Raw genomic sequence first — 24,121 nt, forward strand, 5'->3', positions numbered from 1 at the left:
GCCCTGAAAAACGACCAGCACTGGTGTGGTTCTTGAATCATTGCCTGCTATTTACCACCACCAAACCAGTTTCTGGAGCTCTGGGTAGAGGTCCTCCGCTCTCTGGGTCCATAAACCAAGCCCATCCTGGGCTGAGGTGTCGTGCCTCTTCCTTCAGGATGGGTTGGGTCCACGAAGAGGGAAGCTTCAAAGGCCTGCCGTCATAGTAAGCTTTCCCTGCCTTTTGCTGGCCCCAACAACTGGCTCCCACCGGTTTTGACCCCAACTTTGGGTGTGAGAATGGACAGGAAAACTGTTAAAGAGGTTTTCCCACCTGCCAACCCCACCCCTCATTTGGGGAGGAGAGGTGCAGCACATCTCCGTCCCCTCCATCTTGAAGATGGAGGAGGAGCCAGTTAGAGGCTGTAGCCCCCCTCCATCTGGAGGGTGGCATAATAGGGGGTTTATCCACCCCTATTGAAGGGACCTATTGGTCCCGATCTGCACACCCCTTAAATGCCCCTAAATGTAGTATTTGGGGGCGATCCTGACCCTTGCCGCCTCAGATTCTTTCAACCTACGAAGACTGATGGAAGTTGCACAGTAGAGAAGAACCTACTTGGTCCCAGCCCTGCTGGCCCGTTTGCAGTAGCTGGAGATTCTGCACCAAAAGTCAACTTGTCCTGCAACCAGCGACCTCTAGCACCCTTTTAAGGACTGAAGGCCTTCAACAAAGCCTGGATCTCCTGTGAACAGCAGCTCTTTTCCAAAGAAACTCGGAAGGAAAGATTAGGCCTGCTGAGGACGAAGAAGCTTGACGCCTAGGGAACCACCACTGCACCAGTCTCCTACGACCAGAGACCAAGTAGCCCACCTGTCCAAGTGAGATCTCCCAGTGCTCCAAAGCCACCCATGTTCACAGCACTGCAGGCAAGTTTCTATGGTCAAGGTTGTTCCCTTTCAGGGCCTTTTTACAGAAATGTCAGTACTCTTCATGGCTCAGTGTTTCTGACTTGGAAAGTTGTGGCGGTTAACTGACAAAAGCATGCCATAGTGAAGCCTATATATGTGATACGGGCGGCACTTATGGCGCAAATTATGCTGGCGACGTCCTGCAGATCTTACTGATGCTAAAGGCGTCACTGAGCCAATCCACGCTACTTACCGACATGCATGACGCCTGGGAAATTAAAGGCCTAGAATCTGTGGCTAGATACTGTTTCTACCAGATAAGGCATTGCCGAAGATTAACTTCATCTTGTGTTTTTTTTTTTTTTTTTTTTTTTTTTTTTTGCTGCGTTCCAAAGACAAACGTTAAGTGTCAAGCTATGTCTTCTGAAAAATTGCTGCTTATTTTTTTTTCAGCATGGAGTTGTTTATTTAAAAACACCTCACTTTGCAGTCTGAGAAAATAAATTGACAATCTTGCAGGTGTGCAGTGAGTGACAGGAAAGGCTGTAGGATGTCCTTTTTGTAACGCAAAACAAAATGTATATACCTGAAATTGAAGTGTACACATTCAGCTCTTATGAAAGCAAATCATTTGTGCACTATATAGTTTTAGCAGTAAAACTGTAGGTCTGTGCCAATTTAGTGGCCATTTTAATGGAAAATGTACTGTCAGGAAATGAGTGCGCTACTGCAACATGGTATATTTATATATTTTTAAATCGCCCGCCTCCTATCTATTAAAGCTAGGTGGGTCGTGAAGGCTTGTTTTAGAAATTGGGTCGTGGTTCAAAAAGTTTAGTAATCCATGACCTAGGGCACAGAAGCGTATGTCCTTGGTTGATGGCCTGATGCTCTCCACCTGGCATCAGAAAATGTTCCAAAGAATAACTTTATTTGGATGCTTGTGGGGAGCATGGTTTCCTTTTTAGTATGTGTAAAATGTGAGCTGTTATATGGCAATATGTATATCAATATGTATTTTTCTCTTTAAGATACCCAGAGTGGAACCCAGATTCTGGACATGGAATGTAAGTATAGAGTAGTATGCAAACCTGTGCTGATTTATACCGTTTTAAATGTTAAAAATTTAACTTTGGTTAAGTACAGAAACATTTGACTTGCTCAAGTTGTTTAGTTGTACGCTTCTGATATTTACAACTTACTGTTTCTCAAGTGTTAAAGCTTAATGCTTGGCTTTTTATTCATTTTGTCTGGTGCCAATAAAGGAATCACGCTTTCAAAGCATGTAATTGTGGTTAATGGCAATGGTTGCAAACTAGCGTTCTAGAAAATGGCCTTCTACAGATTCACCACTTTCTTTGCATTATGGTCTTTGAAAGTCCTCGGAATGCATGTATCCCAATAAATCCAGTTGGATAATTATTTTAGTTTGCCAAACTATAGTGGGTGGGATGTTGGATGCTGTGGGCAGCGGGGTAAGGATTACATCTAGACATGCAGTGATTCATGTGCCCCATGTGTTATGATTTTGCATTGGACGTTTGTATAGCAAACATTCCAAAAGTATACCCTTGGGGGGGGGTGTTGAGTGCACTGTGTCCCAGGTTCCACATATCCCAAATCTATATCGTTATATACCATCCATGGCAACCATATTTTACGGAATTTCCTGGGGCACCCGCTTACCCTGTATGTAACACTTTCACATGTATGACACCAGTATTCCTGCAAGTTAAAAAAATTTCCATAGGGTATGAAGAGCCGATCCCCGTTCTTTCTTACAGCGGAGACAGTGTGGGCAGTCTGCCCCATACATTCTGTATAGATGAGCCCTATCCTAGTACACCTGATGAAGGATCTTGTACTGTATCAGTCTAATCCTGGACTTGATTGCAGTTTCAGTGGGATGCAGCAGTTCAAGTCTGTCTCATCCAACTCTCCTATGTCCCATACATCCCTCACTTTTTGTAGGGTATCGGGCACATTGGTCCAAGAGATGGCCTTATTCTCCAACTCACCCTGGATCAGCCTCCCTTCCAATGGGATCGTGCACTGGCTGGTCCGTCGCTTCTAATCTTTCAGTCTCCAAGCATGTCTACGCTGCAGGTATTTAAAAATATTGCATCTTATGTTTTTGGTCCTCCCCTGCAGTTGGGCGAATGAGATCAGGGACCCCTCTACCAGGACGTCGCCAATCCTTGGATACCTATAGTATCCCAGACAGCATAACTTTTGTGCTTCCCTATTTCCTTTAAGTGACCACTCCCAGAGCGGAGTCTCCAGAGTTACTCTTTGTCCTAGCCTATGTATTTCCCTGCTCGCCTCCCTGACCTTTAATTGTACTCTGCGTAGCCAGTAAGAGGCTCCTCCATCCCCTCCCTTCGTAGAGATGGTGCAGATGGGAGTTGGTTTGAAATTGCAATCGCTCAAGTGCGTGTTTATGGTGGTCTCTAGGTGCATTCAATGCTAGGACCAGTAGGGCCCTAGTCTCCACGCACAGTTGCGTTCAGGACAATGCCTTGAAATAATTCTCAAAACTGTAGTTCATACTTAATCCAGCATTTGTAGTGAATGAATTAAATCAATGTCTCAGTGATTAAAGCAATTTATTCATTGCAAAAATATTCGTTAGTTAAATCTTCATTCAATTCTTCATATAAATCCAAATTACGCTCTTACAAGAAGTTCACTTTTTGTGAATGCCCAATGCATTTCGAGCCAGCCGGCTCTTCATCAGGGGCTACGTATCTAAAGAAATAAATAATGCATATTTACACATTGACCGTTACAATGATGGCAAAAACATCAGTTTGCAAATACATGATCAAACTCAGAAATTCATAACAACATTCCATACTGAAACAACTAAGTGAATAAGTTGAGTGACCGCATAATGACCCAAAATGACCATCACCAAGAATGTTTAAATAAAGTTGTGTAGACGGTGAAAGAAGCCGAAAAAACTCAGAGAGACTGTTACCTTGAATTTCTGAGTTGTTTCAGTATGGAATGTTGTTATGAATTTCTGAGTTTGATCATGTATTTGCAAACTGATGTTTTTGCCATCATTGTAACGGTCAATGTGTAAATATGCATTATTTATTTCTTTAGATACGTAGCCCCTGATGAAGAGCCGGCTGGCTCGAAATGCATTGGGCATTCACAAAAAGTGAACTTCTTGCAAGAGCGTAATTTGGATTTATATGAAGAATTGAATGAAGATTTAACTAACGAATATTTTTGCAATGAATAAATTGCTTTAATCACTGAGACATTGATTTAATTCATTCACTACAAATGCTGGATTAAGTATGAACTACAGTTTTGAGAATTATTTCAAGGCATTGTCCTGAACGCAACTGTGCGTGGAGACTAGGGCCCTACTGGTCCTAGCATTGAAGGTTTGAAGTGTCAGGAATCCATGACTGTTGGAATCCACTCCACAGCACGCCATTGAGAAGAAGTGTTAAACGAGTAAAACTTTGTTTCTGAAACAAATTCGGAGTGCCTCTACCACCCATTTTGTTGTTTCAGTATCACAGTCATCTGGTACGAGAGCACCCAATCATGTCATTTGACTCCATTTCAAGTTTGACAGACAACAGAGCTAGTACCCTAGCGTATTCAACAGAACAAGCATCAGAAATATATGCATTGATACAGGATGTAAAAGCGTCAGATTTGCAAGGCAACACGGTCATCCAGCAATTAAAACAGTTAGAGTACTCTTTGAAGAGAGAAATGAACCAACGACTTCATGCATCTACCCTGATACAATATCATAGAGCCAAAAGAATTCCAAGAGGGTTGAGGATGTCCATTAAACCCATGCTATACAGGTTTCATCTAAACAAAGATTTCATGGAACGGTGGTATTCAATATTGAACAAATGTTCACTTGATCTAATTTTATTGTTAGTAGAAGAATTATCCAAAGTTATCAATGAACTTGCCAAGGAGATTTCAGAAATAAAACATAATTTATCAACCAGAATGAATGATGATGAGCTCAAAAAAGCTTTAGATGATATCAACATGAGACTGGACAAATACACGAAAGAAATACAGGAAGGTAAATTACGAAAATATAAACGTGATACGTTGGATTATAAACTCAACGAAGTTTATACATGGGCGGAAGTCTATGCACAAAGAAGACCACAATCCAGAAAACCAACCATGAATACTTCCTCGGAAGAAAGTATAGCCACAGACACCGACACCACAACCACCAGACCCACAGCGAAAAGTCAACTACCCAGTCCAGAACCAACTACAGATATCACCAAAGATATCATCGAAGAATCAGGAGCATCTGGATCCACACATTTTTTGTCCAGGGACCTGGACACAAGTCAACCACCGGGTCCATCAAAAAGCGCAAAACCAGGAGAAGCAACCACAAAACAAGGGCGCACAAGGAGCCAGAAGTAAATCTAGTAGTCAACATTTCTTCAAAGGAAATCACCAATGCACAAATTCAAACATTGAACAAAGGCCTTGGATACGTGCCAACTTATGACACCAATCTACTGGAATGCGAACTAGCCCTATACAAATTCACCAGAATCCTACGATTACGACATTTTTTTACAAATGTATTACCAGCCAAGGAAGACACACAAACCAAAGAGTTTCTTGAATTCAAACCCAAATCCACATACCAGGCACCAGTTTCGCATAAAATCATAGATTCATTCGATAATCTAGTAAGGAAAGATCTACAAAAATTACAATTCAGGAAAGCGAAGAATTCTAATCTAACTTTACAAGAAAAAAATATACTGAAATCAATTCAGAAGGATACAGAAATACAGATTCAAAAAGCAGATAAAGGAGGCGCAATTGTTCTTATGGATCGCTCATTTTACATCAATGCAGTACAAGAACACGTATCAGACATTCAAACTTATCTGAAATTGGATCAAGATCCTATATTTGAGCTTAAGGAAACGCTTGGAAGCATTCTTGATCATGCTTTGGAAATGGGATGGATCAGTGAAACCACCAAAAAATTTCTGACAGTAGAGTATCCAAGGAAACCCACCCTGTACATGTTGCCAAAGATCCACAAGAACTTGTTTAACCCACCGATGCGGCCCATAGTAACGGGTTGTGGAACCATCTTCGAGCCCTTGGGACACTATATTGATTATTTCCTACAACCGTTGGTTCAAGAATGGCCCTCGTATATCAAAGACACGACAGACTTTTTACTTAAGCTACAGAAAATAAAGTTCATGGAAGACATCATTTTTTGCACTATAGATGTCAAGTCTTTATATACCTCGATTCCTCACTCAGCTGGCATGGAGGCGGTAGAATGGGCTCTACTGCGCCAATCTTCGCTCAGAGCAGATAAAGTGTTCATTTTGGAACTTTTACATTTTTGTTTGCATCACAGTTATTTTCACTGGAACAATGATTTTTATTTGCAGCAGCAAGGCACATCCATGGGCTTTGCCGGGGCGCCGGCATATGCCAACACTTTCATGGCCAAATTTGAATCAGACTACATCTACAAAGATACCGGATGGACTGGAAATTTATTGTTATATTGCAGATTCATTGATGATATTCTTATTCTCTGGATTAACACTCAGGAAATGTTGGAAAGTAAAATTGAACAACTAAATCAAATAGATGAACACATTCAGTTCACCCATGCAATTGACCAGACTAAAATATCTTTCCTTGATGTCATCCTTACCAAAGAAGCGGGTTACATAAAAACGGAGGTTTTCAAAAAGCAAACAGATGTGAATAGCGCGCTCCATTTCCAAAGTTTCCATCCTAATAGCTTAAAACACAACTTACCATTGTCCCAATTTTTGCGGATAAAACGGATATGCTCTACTGCAGAGGATACGGAGAAGAACTTATCACTCCAACAGCAGATGTATCTTGCCAGGGGTTACCCTACAGAAGTGATTGAATCAGCTAAACAACGCGCATCCAAATTCAATAGAGAGAGTCTCTTAATAAGTAGACCATGAAAACAGACAAACAGACAAGTCTTTGTATCAAAATTCTCCACAGCATCCGGTAAAGTGAAGAACATCATCGTCAAAAGATGGGAATTGTTACAGAATGAGCCTGACTTTCACAACATTTTTAAAGATCCCCCAATGTTTGCTTATAAACGTGCAAAAAACATCAAAGAAATCATCAATACTCCCATTAAGCAAGGGAACATTGCCCACAAAGGAATGAGTAAATGTCATAACTGCATTCATTGCAATAACGTTATAACCGGGAATACATTAAACCATCCATGTACTGGAGAAATCATCAGACTTCACCATAATTCTGATTGCAATTCAAATAAACTCATCTACTACATCAAATGTCCATGTGGCAAGTTGTATGTGGGCAAAACCGAAAGAAAAATTAAAACCCGGATTTCTGAGCACAAAAGTACAATCAGAACACTCAACAAACACAGCAGCTTGGCCATGCATTGGAATGAAGAGAAGCACAGTATCGCCCAACTCAGATTCTCTGTCCTAGAAAGAGTAGAGCAACGTCAAGATACAGATCTGACCAGAAGTCTCCTACAGAGGGAAACCTATTGGATTAAGCGTTTGGACACCTTAATGGAGAAAGGCATTAATGACAAAATAGACTATGCTTGTTATTTATGATGTATTTGTGTCAAAGGTTTTTTTGTATCAGGATAGGACTGCACATTCATATATACCTATGTGATCAACCTTTCTTCTTGGGTTAGATTACCCTGACCAGTGACCCTCACCAACACACGTTTTATTTTTTCCGGTCATTCCGACTATTTTTTAACGTTTTTAAATTTGTCACCATTTTTCTCATGTCCAGGTTCATTTTTCGCTCTCTTTCAAGATGGCGGCACCATTCATCCAGCCACCTTGTTTAAAATTTTTTTTTTTCAGTAGCACAGTATGCACGCGAGTATTACCTCCACTTTGATTCAGGCTTTTGCGCTTTGTCATGTCGTTTATTTTTATAGTGGAACCAGTTTTACCTTTGATGATAGTCCATGTATCATTAGTCACTTTTTTTGAGATAGTTCCTCCCATTTTGAGTAAGGTATCGTTGTTCAGTCACCTTTTTTATGTCTAAACATGCTCTGATTTAAGCGCATGCTCCCAACATACCGCCATGATTTTCACCTGGTGATTTTTTGAGCCAGCAGTCGAACAGGTTCCTTTCATTGAATCGACCACGTTGTACTGTGTCGGTAAGATTTCTCATTTTGAATTTTCTCTTCATTTCTCTTGCCAGTTTCTTTCTCTACGTTCAGAGACGACATTCTAGTGTGTTCTGTTTTCAGGTTGATCCATTCGTTTTGAAAAGCGGTTGTTTATTGCCCAACAAGGTAACAGTCTCTGAGTTTTTTCGGCTTCTTTCACCGTCTACACAACTTTATTTAAACATTCTTGGTGATGGTCATTTTGGGTCATTATGCGGTCACTCAACTTATTCACTTAGTTGTTTCAGTATGGAATGTTGTTATGAATTTCTGAGTTTGATCATGTATTTGCAAACTGATGTTTTTGCCATCATTGTAACGGTCAATGTGTAAATATGCATTATTTATTTCTTTAGATACGTAGCCCCTGATGAAGAGCCGGCTGGCTCGAAATGCATTGGGCATTCACAAAAAGTGAACTTCTTGTAAGAGCGTAATTTGGATTTATATGAAGAATTGAATGAAGATTTAACTAACGAATATTTTTGCAATGAATAAATTGCTTTAATCACTGAGACATTGATTTAATTCATTCACTACAAATGCTGGATTAAGTATGAACTACAGTTTTGAGAATTATTTCAAGGCATTGTCCTGAACGCAACTGTGCGTGGAGACTAGGGCCCTACTGGTCCTAGCATTGAAGGTTTGAAGTGTCAGGAATCCATGACTGTTGGAATCCACTCCACAGCACGCCATTGAGAAGAAGTGTTAAACGAGTAAAACTTTGTTTCTGAAACAAATTCGGAGTGCCTCTACCACCCATTTTGTTGTGGTCTCTAGGTGCATAACACCAGCACCAGGGCAACCAGTAAGGGGGAGCCCTGTCTCGTGTCTTTCTATGTATAAGTCTCTCCCTTCACCCTCACATTTGCCATTGGATCCTGGTACAACAGCTTCACCCCGGTCATGACTGGGGCCCAAATCCAAACTGTTCTAAGGCATGCATTGCATATGGCCAGTGTACTGCATCGAAATGTTTTTATCGGCATCCAATAAGAGGAATGTGTGGGTTTGCTCTTAGCTTAACTGTTTCTACCCAGTTGTAGAGCCTACGGAGGTTATAGTTCAGGCTTTTGAGCATTAAGCCTGACTGGTCCCTATCAATCAGGGGAAATATGAGTTGCACTAACCACGCAGTCCGTATTGTTGCCAATATCCGTTTCAATATTTAATAGCGATATCGGGCAAGATGAACTGATTTTACTGGCAGTTTTCCCTGGTTTGACACCATAATTGTGGCGGGTCTAGGATAAAATGGCAGGGACCCCTCCTCTTGTGCAGCCTTGTACATCTTTAACAGGTAGGGACCTGGGAGTCCTGCGTTTTTCTTAAAGAATTTAGCTGGTAGCCTGTTGGGTCCTAGGGATTTCCTGACTTTCAGTCTGCCTATTGCTCCCTGTATCTCTGCCAGTGTAATGTCTTTTGCTAACAGTGCCTTATCCTCGACGTCCGGGTTGGGATGGGAGTTTCATCCAGGTATGCACGTATAGGGGCCGCGCTTTGTAGAATTGCGAATAGTACCATGCAAGTTCCCAGGCTATGCCCTGGGCCTTGTGGAAGGATTCACCCTGATCCCCCCCCCCCCCCCCCCCCCTCTATTATCTTGTGTACCCCTTTTGCCTCTTCCCCCCCCCCCCCCCCCCCTAATCTCCTACATCATACAGACAGCTTTGAGTGGCACAAATCTGTTTTTTCACCTCTTCATTGGCTAGCGCCTGATATTCCTTGTGGAGAATTGTCGCTTTGCGTTGGCTGATGGGATCTGTTACAGTCCCAGGGGGGTTACCACGTCTCGTGTTTTTTGTTTTTTTTTGGTGTGGGCCAGGATGTTTTGTGCCATGTAGTCTGCCATCTTGCTGGCCATGCTCCATGTTGCATAGACACTGCCAAGGTTTGTGCACTAGCTGTATGGATGCTTTTATGTGAGGTGGTTTTGTTAACAAACACTGTAGGGGACAACATAATGGCTCACTAAGATGCTTAATGGTGTATGTGGGATTCTCTGTATAACCAGAGCTTCTGTCTACACATGTTACAGTGTAAGTTTGGGTGTCCTCATTTTTTTCACTAATTGGCGGAAACCCATCCACAAGAGCACCCTTGTCTTCCTCATTAATCCACATGGTGATCTTGCCTGAAACCTTAATCGACCCTTCCAAGACTGGGATACAGTCTGCTTGCCTGCATTTACGAGCATGAGTACAACTGAACTGAAACAGTTGGTGACATGAGCAGAACCTAAACAACCTTGTAAATCGTGACTCCCCCTCCTATGTACTGAGTGGCTATTTGTGAACATACATTTACGCCTTAAGCCCCTCTTGCTGCACATCCGAGGATGAAATGCAAACCTATTGGCAGGCGGCTCTGCTCGACAGACGGTTTGTGGTCTGCCATATATCAATCACCCCATTGCACAGTCCTCCATACAAATACAAATGTGTATTAGTTCCCAGAGCAGCAATGTATGTAAGTGAATTGTAAGCCTCCTTCCCTCAACCATAGTCTGTAAAGTTTCATCTTTGTTTTAGTAATATATTTGGGTGAGTCAGCACTACAATCCTGGCAAATAGCAAGTGATGCGATGAATAACTTTGCACTAGAATCCCCTTGGAACTCATGTTTCCCAGTTGTGCTCCAGTCCAAGTTCCTATTTCTTCATGTGAATATTTCTCTCTCAAGACCTAACTCCTACCTGGAGCATGCATAATCAAGGACTTAACTTGAAGTAGATGGAACTTGTAGGGCATGATCACTTTGCTGGGATGTCAGACATTCTCCTTGAGAGTATGTAGAATTAAACTTTACTGATTCAGTGAATATTTTATGCAAGACTGATAGATGTAGTTGAAACTGAAGATTTGTTTGTTGGGGAGACCGGGTGAATGGAGGAAGACGCACTAATGTTCATGATTGCCATTTGTGTACTTTGTGGCTGTTCTGGTGTACGCAATTGGCTGGCTTGCCATTCTGTTTTAACCTGAAGAAGCACACTATGAATGTCCAATTTTCCCCCCACTTACAGTGATGATCCGTTCATGTTGCATCAGTCAACAAACCCTGCTCCAGGCATTTTGGGACCTCCCCCCCCACCTTTACATATGGGAGGTGGACCCCCAGGACGTGGAGGTTTTCCAGGACCCCGTGGTCCCATGGGTATGTATCCGATGTTAACATACAGTCAGCCCAAATATTTATTTTCACTTGGTTTGTTCTGAGCCTAGTTTACACTTAAGCCAGCACAGATCTATTCCAATAGTTTTTCTACGTATTAGTTGAACCGCTAAACCAATAAATGCCATTGCACATTTAAGCATTTTACTTAAACTCTAACATTTCTAACCTAGTACTGCATATGTAAAATTAAATTATTTACTATTCTCCTTCCAGGTCCTGGGAATGGAGACATGCCAGGGCCCAGGTACATGCAAAAAGGTCGAATGGTTAGTACAATGCATTTTTCTTCCAGATTTTTTTAAGTATATATTCAGTGTGTGTTTGACCAATATCAGTGTTCTATGTTTAGCCTGTAGATGTCCTGTTTTGTTTTGCTGGTGAGCATTTGCCTTCATGCATACAATTTACAGTATACTACTAGGTTGCTAGCTGACGTGTTCACCCTCTACAGCCTCTAATCCTCTCTATCTGTTTTCTATCCCTCCTGGTCAGTTCCTTTTTTAGGTCTCGCCTGACCCAGCGCATGCGCTGGTCTGGCGAGACTTATTGAAAGGGCTCCAAAAAGTGCTACCAGGCCAGCCTGGAGCTACAGTGCATGTGCGCCGCGCTTTACAGAGATTACTTTCACTTTATGCTTTGATGTTTGATCGCGATCACTTTTACTTTCGTGGACGCACTGCCGCTTTGCATAGCCAATGGGTCTCGCTTTTGGGACCTTATAAGTATTTAGTTATGCAACTGTTGCATCGCTAAACACTTTTAAGGTCCCAAAGGTGAGACCTATTGGCTATGCCAATGCTTGTTCTTTTTGTAAGCCACCGTAGCTTATCTAGCCACATTTCATATACCTTTGTACATTAATCTTTTTAAATCTGATTGAATTCATGGGGCATTTCCGTTCGAAGAATACCAAACACCGCAGCCAACTTCAAGCTACCAGGCTTGTTTTAACTGTTCACTCACTCCATTTTGGGGTTCGACACCTAAGTGTTAAGAGAATTTTTTTTTTGGTTGCTAAATTAAGGTCTCTGAACGATGGCATCACCTAACTCTTTGCTGTGGTTCATACCTTGCCATCATCCACGCAGCTCAAAGTAAATTTAAGGAGGATCCACATGTACTACTCGTTTTTTGTCTTAATAGCGTGGTTTCAATGTGTCCCTAGTTGTTCAATAAAAAAAAATCTGTGGCTATTAAGAGCATCACTGAATTTGGCTGCAAAATGGTTAGTATTTCATATGACTTAAGTTTTCATTTACGGGTGATGTGTACACATTTACCATGATAGCCAGTTTGTGTGTTAAATTAACTTGGTTTGGTTGCTTGGGCGTACTGTTTAATGCGCATCTTATTATGCTTGCCGGCAAGACAGGCCAAACATCAGACTGGGTTCTATGTCATATAGAGGATATGATGTCAGCTTGCCATTGGCACTAGTTGGTAATGGTCTGTGGTTTCCAAGGTTAGTTTGGCAGAGTCTGTTTGCCTACTTCTAGCAGCAAGTAAGAACCATGATTCTGGTGGTGATCTATTAGGTGTTTTGTATACCATGGGCCAGCCTGTCTTTTTGAATTTGAGGCAAAGATTTGGCCATCAATTAATTTTCTTAGAAGCGTTTGAGGCCATGGGCGTTGTACCCTTAGGGTTTTTCAGATATAGTGTTATTGAAACGGGTGGCATTCTGCTTGCTGCAGGCATTCTCACTTTTCTATTGCTGGATCTTTCGTAGATTCATATGCTTGAGTTATACCTGTTGTCCTCCTGGGAGTCCCACAGTAGACCTAGTGAGCAGTTCAGTGAAGGCCTTAATATAGTAAAACCTTTCTTATAACTGATCCAAATCTCAGCCAATCCGAGAAAACCAGTCTTCACCCTTCCCACCCATTTCCCTCCACCCCCTAGCCACCTTATTTCAGGTTGTTGAAGCACAAGTTTAAGTGTTTTTCCATGTTGATGCTCTGCAAATACTGACAATTGATACACTGAAGAGGGCTGTAGGTACACTTCTTGTCTAACTTGTTTTTACTCCTGCTTTGAGAGGATGACATGCTTCCAGCAAGCTATACTTTGTTTTGATAACAATTGTCCTTTTTGTGGATGACCAAAAGCCACTAGTAGTTGGACAGATTTCCTGGCTTGTTTGGAAAGGTCTGTAGGACACCTCCCCCCCCCCCCCCCCCCCCCCAACACACACACTTTGCCAGACTAGCAATGCACTTTGACTTGATGTGCCCTGGGTCCCTGCAGGTCAGGTTCCCAGTGCCTGTGTTCGTTCCTAAAACTACATTGTACCCCTAATTGGTACCCCTCTAGTCAGCACTGTGGCCAGGGGAGGCCTCTATGGGCTGCAGCACTTATTGTACCACCCTTAGAGGCCCTGTACCTTAACAAACACACACACTGCCATTGCAGGCTGCGTGTTTTGGTGCAGAACAAAGTGAAGAGTTGACATGGCACACATCCCTGTGTCATGCCTACAACCCACTGCCCTGGCATAGGTCAGCCACCCTTCCAGCTGGGTGCACTATACCAGTGGTGGGGGTACAGGTGCATGAGCCCTGTACCCCTATACTGTCTAGACCAATTCCTAGACATTGTAAGTGCAGTAATGCCATTAAGAGTATATGGTGCTGGGAGTTCGTAATCACGAACTCCACAGCACCATAATCGCTTTGCTGAAAACTGGGAAGTTTTGTATCAAACTTCTCAACACATTAAACCCACACTGATGCCAGTGTAGGATTTAATGACAAATGCACCTAAGAGGGCATCTTAAAGGTGCCCCTTGAAAAATGACCAACCTCTGGTGGGTTCCCTGACTGGTACACACCAGCCTGCCACCACGAGACATGTTTCTGGACCCCTGGGGTGGGAGCCTTCCCTCCCTGAGCCCAGAAACAAAGCCTTTCCTGGGAGGAGGTGGTCACACCTTCCCCAGGCCAGGAAGAGCTATCTGTGGCAGAGGAGCTTCAAAGGCCTTGCAGCCTTTGTAATGCGACTCCCAGGCTACTGCTGTCAGGAGCAGGCCCCCTTCCTGTCTCCCCTCCTTTTCAGCAGGAAGACAGGTGGGAAAAATTAGCCAGCCCAGAAGGTATGCCCACCTCTGCCAACCCCACTCCTCAGGTTTGGGAGGCGAGGTGAAGCCCACTCTTCAGTGCCTGCCAGGCACAACCCAATTAGGGATTGTGCTCACTCCCCCCACGTGGGGTGAGCACACCAAGGGTGTAGTCACTCGAAGGTCAGTAGCTCATTGGCTACTGACCTCAAGACCCTTAACTCCTCCATAAATACAGTATTTAGGGGGCAGCCCAGAACCAAGAAGACAGATTCCCTCAACCTAAGAACAACAAGCATTGGCTTAGCCAATAGGTCTCGCGTTTGGACCTTATAAGTGTTTAGCTATGCAGCATATTACAACCATCGTGCAGTTTATAAGCGGCATGACACATTACTCTCATTCATCAAGGAATTTGCTATTAGCAAAGTACACAATTCTACATAAATCAACCAACAACGAAACTGTTAGATCATCCCTATAGTAATGTGTAAGAGATAAAGTCCATATTTATTCCAGTAGCATTATGTCTTGAAGATAGCATATGTGCTAAGCCCAGGCTCAACCTAAAAATGCCTCATTCTTCGTTTGTTATTGTAGCAGACTGAAAGGGTGGCCGTGGTAAAAAGTGAAGTTTACAAAGACACAGGCAAACAGCCTAAATAAATAAAGTCCCAACCACATGTTTTATGATGTCTTTGATCACTGGAGACTCCTTTTAACTTGGTATGTGTTAAGTTTATAGCACGGATTACATGTGTTGGAAAAGAAACCAAGTGTGATTTTATTAAAGAAGCCTAGTGTAATAAATTGTTATATTCAAGTATTCTAAACATCCTTGATTCTGCTGGCATATTACTACATTTGATTCTCTCCATGTCTTCTCCCGGTCCAATATGCATCTTACTCATTACTGGCAAGAAGCAGTTTGAGTGCGAGAGCGCAATATAAAAACAGTAACATGGCATTAGAAATTTGTGGTTATATAATAAATATGTAAAAAGAGCTAAGAGGATGGAAGGAGAGAGAGAGTGTGTGTGCCTGTACTTGCACATGTGTGCGCTTTTTTACAGAAATGATGTAAGCTTAATATAGAGGTGACCCTTCAGATAAGTTGCTTGGTATGGAGCCACGCACACTGAATTTTGTGACCCCCTGCTTCTCCGTTGTGCAAAATGTGTCGCATTTGCTCTGGCATTCCAGTTCTACTATCTGGTAAATATTTGTTTTATATTTAAAAAATTTAGTGTTCTGTTTACCATGGAAGTGTTTAGAGGCAATTCATTTTCTGGGTTGTGCTATGAGCTTAAATATAATTTTGGAACACGAAGCACGTTGTTACCTTGAACAAATGGTAAAACATTTTGATAGTTTTCAACTTTTTAAAAATGAAATCTTTAGAGTTGGGAAATAGTTCATGAAGCATTATATTATGGCAGGGGGAGCTGTCAACCTGAAAGGGGTAACTCCCCGGCAGTTTGTTGACTGGTGATTGCATTTATCGTGTTGCATGCTACGTGCATGGGGGGAGCAAAAGGAAGAGACAAAGAGCCGCAATACAAAGAAGAATTAAAACCCTGTTTTAAAGTCGGAGGAAGCTGCTGTATGCCTTTCTTATAACACGGCACCCACTTCATGACCTCTGTGCTTCATGAAATATGAAGTGCTATGGCCGTGAAGGCCGTTCATATTCTGAGGGTGTGCTATGTGCTCGTATATCATTTGGGAACATGAAGCTTATTGTTATCTTGAACAAATGGTAAAACAATATGTTTGAGGCATATGAGCTGCAGATTACACACTTTTGCATAGATCGCCATCTGGTGTTGGGCTCGGATGTTTGCAGTTTGTTTTTCCTCTTTGGAAGTCACGAGGTCAGTGACTCCTCCTTTGGATAGTATTGCGCATGGGCTTCGGCTCCATCCTCAGATTTGTTTTTTTTCCGCCGTCTGGCTCGGATGTGATCTTCGTGCTCCGGTTCCGAACATCTTTCAGTTCGACGATTGACGCGCAATCCTCACCCTAATCGCTGTATTGTTTAGATCACGATCTCTTCAATCAACGCGCCTTCTCATCAACACAAACCTTCGGTTCCAGTCGTCAACGGCGGCCTTCGGGCCTACCCAGGCTCCGGTCCCGGCTCATGGAAAGAACTCAATTTAAAAAGTGCCCTTGATGTGGGTCCAAATTTCCCCACTCCGATCTTCATGAGGTATGCAACCTCTGCCTCTCCCCTGAACACGAGGCTCGAGACTGTCCGGCCTGTAAGTCTTTCCGATCCAAAAAGACTATTCGGGACCGAAGAGCCAGAAGGAACATGGCACACTCCTCGACGTCCATTCCAGTCGACATCTTCGGAGACGACATCGACTATCCGGAAAATCATCGTACCGAAGAGGACCGCGTCAGCGCTTCCGAGTCAGATGTGGAGGACATCACTCCGGCGCAGAGGGTCGTGAGTACCAATCTACCCCCTCCACACCCGCGCCGTCACCCAAAAAGGCTTCGGTCACACCTTCGCCTCCGGGCCTAGGCAAGACCAGAGACACTGCTTCACACACCCCATCTTCGGTCCCGGTGAAGAAGCCAAGTAAGCCATCCGGTGGCTCGGGCTCGAGCCAGCCTACCAGCGGTGCTGAGAAACACACCTCGACACCGAAAAAGAAGACGGCCTCCACCTTGACACCGAGCTGCGCACCGAAGCCCTCTGGGTCGAAACCCAGCCCTTCGGCACCGACGCCATCTTCGGTGCTGACCAAACCACACAAGGCCACCGGCACCGACACTTCCAAGCCGAAGCCCATCTCGGCGCCGACCAAGAGACCGGAGGGTCCCAAGCCGGGTTCTAAACCTCAAACGGCACGGAAAAACATAGTCATCGGCGCGACGCTTTCGGCGCCGACGGACCAAATTACCTCACCAGAGCTATTTACACCGGATCCCTTGCAAAAAACTCACCAAGGATCCAAAAACTGGACATTTGACACGCTCTACTAAGAAAGGACATTTGGAGAAGCCTGCTCCGCCTCCACCTCCAAAGAGGAAGGACTCTGCTGCCTCTCCGATCAGAATACCTTCCCCCTCCACCACCTCCTCCTCCTCCTCCTCCTCCTCCTCCTCCTCCTCCTTCTCCTTCCCCCACCACCCTCTCCACCCCCACCTCATCGTTCTCCTACCCCGTCTCCAGACGTTGATGATCAGGGGGACTCATATGATGATACAGGGGATGTGCCACAGGATCCCACCCCTACAGGATCCCCAGATCCATGGGACGATTACAATATACCAGATATCCCCAACGTCCCACAAGACGTTATTTACCCTTCTAGGCCATCTCCACCAGAAGATTCATTAGGGTTCAGCCATCTTCTGCAAAGGGCAGCACATTATCACGGGGTGGACTTGCATACCGACCCCGTGGAGGAAGATTTCCTCCTAGACACATTTGATACTTCACATAGGTCCACCTGCATACTGCCCATGCTCAAAGGGGTGGTGAAGCATGTGGCAGAAGTTTTAAAGACCCAGTTGGAGCCAGGGTCATTAACCCACGTATTGAAAAAAAATACAAACCTGCTCCCTCAGATCCCTCTTACATCAGAGGACCAGTGCCACTAGATACCTTGGTAGTATCTACGGCACGTAAAGGGGCAAATTCATAAGCGTCGGGTGATGATCCACCACCTGACAAGGAATCAAAACTGCTAGATGCATCAGGCAAACGCACAGCATCCCAGGTGGCCAACATATGGCGTATAGCAAACACTCAGGCACTGCTGGCCAGATATGACAGGGCTCATTATGACGAATTGGAAAGCATAATGCACCATCTCCCTGAAAAATATAAAGCTAGGGCCAACGAGTTAATTCAAGAGGGTAAAAAAATCAGATACCTCCATACGTTGTGCCCTAGATGCAGCAGACACAGCCTCCAGGGCCATCAACACCAGCGTCCTTCTTCTCCGTCTCCATGCTTGGTTATGGGTATCTGGGTTTAAACCAGAAGTACAAGCCTCCATCCTTAACCATCCCTTTGACCAGGAACATTTATTCGTGCCAAAGGTGGGTGAGGCCTTAGAAAAGATGAAAAGGGGCACGGATACCGCAAAATCCATGGGGGCCACAGTCTCACCCGCCCAAACGCTCCTTTCGCTGCTCCTCCTTTCGGAGTACATCCAGAGGCTACTCCTCGGACACAGCGTCCACATCATACAAATCCCCTACTCTTACCACCATTACAAAATGTTACCAAAGAGGCGGCTAAAGGGGTAAAAACAACAAGGGCAGAGGCAAAACAAACCACGCCCGTTCTGCCACACCTCCTACCCAATGACCCCCCCCCCCCCCCTTCTCCCCTCAGACCATTCCACTCCGGCCAGGGGCAGACTACAAAATTTCCTTCATGTCTGGGAGACCATCACCTCAGACAAATGGGTGACCCAAATAATTCGGTCAGGCTACTGCCTAGAACTAACATCAACCCCCCCCCCCCCCCCAACATTCCACCCAGGCAACGCCCAATGTCACAAGAACATTCCACATTTCTAAAACAGGAGGTAATCTCCCTCCTACAAAAACAGGCAATAGAACAAGTTCCCGCCAATCAGCAAAATTTAGGGGTCTACTCCCTATATTTTCTAATACCAAAAAGGGACGAGACTCTACGACCTATTCTAGATCTCCGGCCCCTAAACACATACATACACTCAGACCATTTTCACATGGTAACACTTCAGCAGGTACTTCCGCTCCTCTCCCAGAACGACTTTCTCACCACACTGGACTTGAAAGACGCATACTTCCACATTCCAGTACACCATGCTCACAGAAAATAACTCAGATTTGTAGTGGATGGACAACACTACCAGTTCAAGGTGCTCCCATTCGGAGTCACAACAGCACCACGGGTATTCACCAAGTGCCTAGCGGTAGTGGCGGCACACCTCAGAAGACAGCACATTCACGTCTTCCCATACTTGGACGACTGGCTGATAAAAGCCACTTCATACAATCAATGTGTACACCACACCGCCACCACAATCCAACTACTTCACCAACTAGGCTTCACGGTGAACCACAAAGTCCCAGCTAACACCATCCCACATAAAACAATACCTCGGTGCCACCATACACACCTCAAAAGCAATAGCCTACCCCAATCCGGCCAGGATTGCAAGCATTCAGGCTTTGCGACAAAAATTCATACCTACGAATGGGAACTTCACCCACAGGTTCTTCACCCGTTCTTTCAGAAGTGGGGGCATCCTCATACAGACCTCTTTGCCACCCACGAAAACAAAAAATGCCCAAACTTCGCCGCCAGATATCCACACCCATTGTCCAAAGGCAATGCGATATGGATGAACTGGTCAGACAAATTTGCATACGCTTTCCCACCTCTCCCACTAATTCCATTAGTGGTGCGAAAGCTGCAACAGCATTCCCTCACGCTCATCCTGGTAGCTAAAACATGGGCCAGACAACCGTGGTACACCACACTACTGGAACTCTCAGTAGTACCACACCAAAAGTTACACCTCTCACCATGCCTCCCAACCCAAAACCATGGAGAGATCAGGCACCCGGACCCTGCTCAGTTCAACCTTGCGATCTGGCTCCTGAGGTCCTAGAATTCAGATACCTTAACCTTCCCCCTGATTGCATGAATATTATCAGAGAAGCTAGACGCCCTACCACTAGGGCATGCTATGCTGCAAAGTGGAAAAGATTTGTTGTTTACTGCCATAACACAATCAACCCTCTAAATGTGTCCATACAGCACATCATATGTTACTTGCTTCATCTACAAAGGTGTAACCTAGCATATACATCCATTCGGTTACACCTTGCAGCAATTGTTGCTTACTTACAGAATAGGCAGCACCTATCGCTTTTCAGGGTGCCTGCCATCAAAGCGTTTATGGAAGGCCTCAAAAGAGTAATTCCACCCAGAGTACCACCCTCACCTGTCTGGAACTTGAATGTAGTTCTCACAAGGCTAATGGGACCGCCTTTTGAACCATTGGATAAATGTGAGCTGCAATTTCTCACATGGAAAACAGCTTTTTCTAGTGGCCATCACTTCCCTTAGAAGGGTTAGTGAAATACAAGCACTCGCTATACAGGAACCTTTTCTCCAAATGCATCAGAACAAGGTTGTACTCCGCACCAACCCAAAATTCCTACCCAAAGTCATTTCTCCCTTCCATCTCAACCAGTCGGTAGAATTACCAGTCTTTTTCTCACAACCTCAAACCGTTGCGGAAAGGGCTTTACACACACAGGATGTTAAAAGGGCCTTACTTTACTACATCCAAAGAACACATCCTTTCAGAAAAACCAAACCGCTATTTGTCTTTCTCTCCACCACATAAAGGCAACCCTATTTCTAAATCAGGGATAGCTAGGTGGATTGTAAAATGCATACAGATTTGCTACCACAAAGCAAAACGAACGCTATCTGTTCTCCCCCCCCCCCCCCCCCCCCCCCCCCCCTAAAAGCCCACTCTACAAGGAAGATAGGGGCTTCTATGGCTTTTCTAGGGAACATACCATTAGATGACATCTGCAAAGCAGCGACATGGTCAACACCGCACACTTTCACTAAACATTACTGTGTAGATGTGCAAACCAAGCAACAAGCTAGTGTGGGCCAGGCTGTACTAAAAACACTGTTCCAAACAACTGCAACGGGTGCCGGTGGTCGCCGCTAGGGTTGGGTACTGCTATATAGTCTATGCACAGTGTATAATCTACAGCTCATATGCCTCGAACGGAATATGCTACTTACCAGTATGCATCTGTTGTTGGCATGTAGAGCTGCAGATCTATACACGCCCACCCGCCTCCCCGGCTACCTGTATCCGGTCCAGACTTAGCTTATTTAGATACAATACACATGGGTTTCTTTACTGTTATTACTACGCTTCAACTTTCCCTGCTGGCGAAAAACAATGAGGAGTCACCGACCTCGTGACTTCCAAAGACTTTCCAAGAGGAAAAACAAACTACAAACATCCGGGCCCAACACCAGATGGCGATCAATGCACAGTGTATAGATCTGCAGCTCTACATGCCAAGAACAGATGCATACTGGTAAGTAGCATATTCCCTTTATTTTATTAATTATAGGTGGGATAGGAACTATGGTGTATATGGTTTGAAAACCCCTATTAAGAATGTGGGGTGTGGTATTGTATGTGGTGGAAGAAAGGGGGAATGTTTTACAGTTAGCAGAAACTTTTGCCAGCAGATCATTTTTATGCAGCAGGTGGTTATAATTTAAACTGGACAGATTTGTCCAGGTAGTGAGCCCACTTTTGTTTCCTTTGCTAAACATTTAATGATTTTTTTTTATATGTATATTTAATTGTATACTGTTGTCTCCTACTTAGGAAACTAGCCGTGTTGTTCATATTATGGATTTTGAAAGGGGGAAAAACCTGAGATATCAACTGTTGCAGCTTTGTGAGCCATTTGGACTGATAACAAATCATTTGATTTTGAACAAAATCAATGAGGTAATGTTTTAATTTCCTTTGTGTTTTAATACCTTTATTGTGGATGTTCCTTTATCAACATCAGACATTTTCTACCCACTGTGGGAGTGTGTGTGGGTGTGTGTGTATATATCTATATTTCCATAGGTCTAAGGTCGATCTATCCCGAGCCTCTTTGTTAAGGTGTTCCTGCGGCTGGGTAAATCCAAGAATCCTGTCGTCCAATCGAGAACCGAACAAACCGCGGCTCAAATGAAATTTCAAGCGTGCTTTAATTTAATTGCAACAACATTCCTCTACGCATTTCTGAGGGCTACACTCCTTGTTCACAGCAGTTTTGCTCTCGACTATATAACAAATCACGTGATTCTGTAAAACCAATACCATGGAAAACATACTTGTACCGGTATTCCGATGTTGAATAATTCGTTACCGCCAACATAAAGCTAATTACAATCACCTAAAGCAAAATAATTACTATTCTGGTCTGGTTGGCTTCAGTTTCTAGCACTGCTTTGAGCACTACATCTTCCAAACAATGTTGTGTTCTGTACATATATCTAAGCATTTATAAATCCTTACAAGGGGAGTGCTGACAAATCAATTTTTTACAGATTCATCAATTTGGAATAACGTTGCTTTATCTTATTTACGTTTTTATCGTCTTGCCCCAGTGGGCATGTGCATTAAATCACTACACAATTCTGCCCAATTGGGCATATATGACCTATCTAAAGGTCTATATATCTCGTACATCTAGTCAAACGCTTTTTTTCGAATGAATTCTCATGTCATTTGTGCCTAATAATAACTACATTGGTAAACTAAATGTTGCCAAACCATATTAATAATATTTATGTGGCAAAAACCTGTTAATCAAGTCTATTTTCATTCTGCCATACGATATTAGCTCTTTTACCTTCCGTTTTCTTTCAAAAAGGACCCCGTTCATCTGTAATGAAAAGGGGTGAACAAAGTAAACACAAGGCGATGGTGGACGGAGTGCTGTAACTTTACAGACACACTCCCCCAGTCACAGATCAGGGTGAAATCCATAATCGTTCTGTAGCTCACTTCGCCAACCCAGTTTGGATCCAGCCATATGCAAATCAGTCCCAGGATGCCTGTTTCCGGTCCAGGAAAGACCTGGCTTGGCAGTTCGTGCTGGACTGTTCCCATGTGGTTTAGGGTCAAGACTGATTTGCATATGGCTTAAACATTGTACGAACAAGGCTAATGTCTACAACCTTTGAACTCATGCACAACCGCAGATCACAATTTCTAACATAGAAAGCAGCATTTCTTGTTGCAGTTACATCACTACACAGGGAGTGAAATACATGCACTCACAATAGAAGAACCTTACTTCCAAGTGTCCCATGACTAAAGTCCGACTGCTAAGTTTGGCGCAAACCCTAAGTTTGTCCAAGGTCGCATTACCTGTTCACCTAAATAAGACCTTGAACTTGCCAGTTTTCTTTCCAAAAGCCAGAAACGGTTTTAAAAGAGGCTTGCATACATTAGATTACAAAATGGCTTTAATTTACTATACAGAGAGTACTAAAGCAGTCAGAAAAACAATGTCAGGTTTTCAAACCCCAAAAAGGATGCTCCAATAGCAAAAGCTGGAATCGCATGATGTATAGTAAAATGTATAAATGTGCTAGTACTTGTATAGCGCACAGCTACCCCGGACCGGGGTCTCCCGGCGCTGTATTCATACCACTAGGGAACCCTTCCTGGCTTTTCCCTGTGAAATGTCCACTCCTGGGCATCCCCAGGGTGAAGCCAGGCATCCCCAGCGCTGTGGGGCCGTTGTGGAGATTAAGCAAGCTATTGCCCAGAGTTGCAGCGTGGGACCCATGATTAGAATAGGCTCTGAGGCGAGAATATCCGGTCCGCGGAATTTATAGCCCGAGACCCTGCCGCGACGGGAATCGAACCCTGGTCCCGGACCAGTGCTCTGCATCGAGGTCTGCCGCTCTAACCATTGAGCCACACTTCTCCACGCCAAAGCGAAACATCCCACTAACGGACATTTGCAAAGCTGCAACATGGTCAAATCCACACACATTTAACAAACACTATTGTGTGGATGTATAAGCCAGACCACAAGCTCTAGTGGAATAAGCTTTACTCAGATCATTATTTGGATAAATTACACCATCTCCTGCCTAAAGCCACCGCAAGCGGAGTACTGCTTTGCAGTCTTTGCATAGCATGTGTATCTGCAGCCAACATCTGCTACGAATGGAGTATGTTACTTAC

At 43.9% G+C, this 24,121-nt stretch overlaps 1 protein-coding gene across 4 annotated transcripts in view; it reads left to right on the forward strand.

Moving 5' to 3' along the window:
• MATR3 (matrin 3) overlaps window positions 1–24,121 on the forward strand; it is a 225,390-nt gene that overhangs the window by 27,748 nt on the left and 173,521 nt on the right. For all 4 annotated transcript variants that reach the window (XM_085617886.1, XM_085617885.1, XM_085617887.1 and 1 more), the window contains 4 exons: window positions 1,923–1,958; window positions 11,148–11,278; window positions 11,513–11,565; window positions 21,749–21,874. In XM_085617886.1, coding sequence (XP_085474012.1) covers window positions 1,923–1,958; window positions 11,148–11,278; window positions 11,513–11,565; window positions 21,749–21,874 — 346 coding nt within the window. The remainder of the gene's footprint in view (window positions 1–1,922; window positions 1,959–11,147; window positions 11,279–11,512; window positions 11,566–21,748; window positions 21,875–24,121) is intronic.

The sequence above is a fragment of the Triturus cristatus genome, chromosome 7 (assembly GCF_964204655.1).
Source record: "Triturus cristatus chromosome 7, aTriCri1.1, whole genome shotgun sequence".
NCBI lineage: Eukaryota > Metazoa > Chordata > Amphibia > Caudata > Salamandridae > Triturus > Triturus cristatus.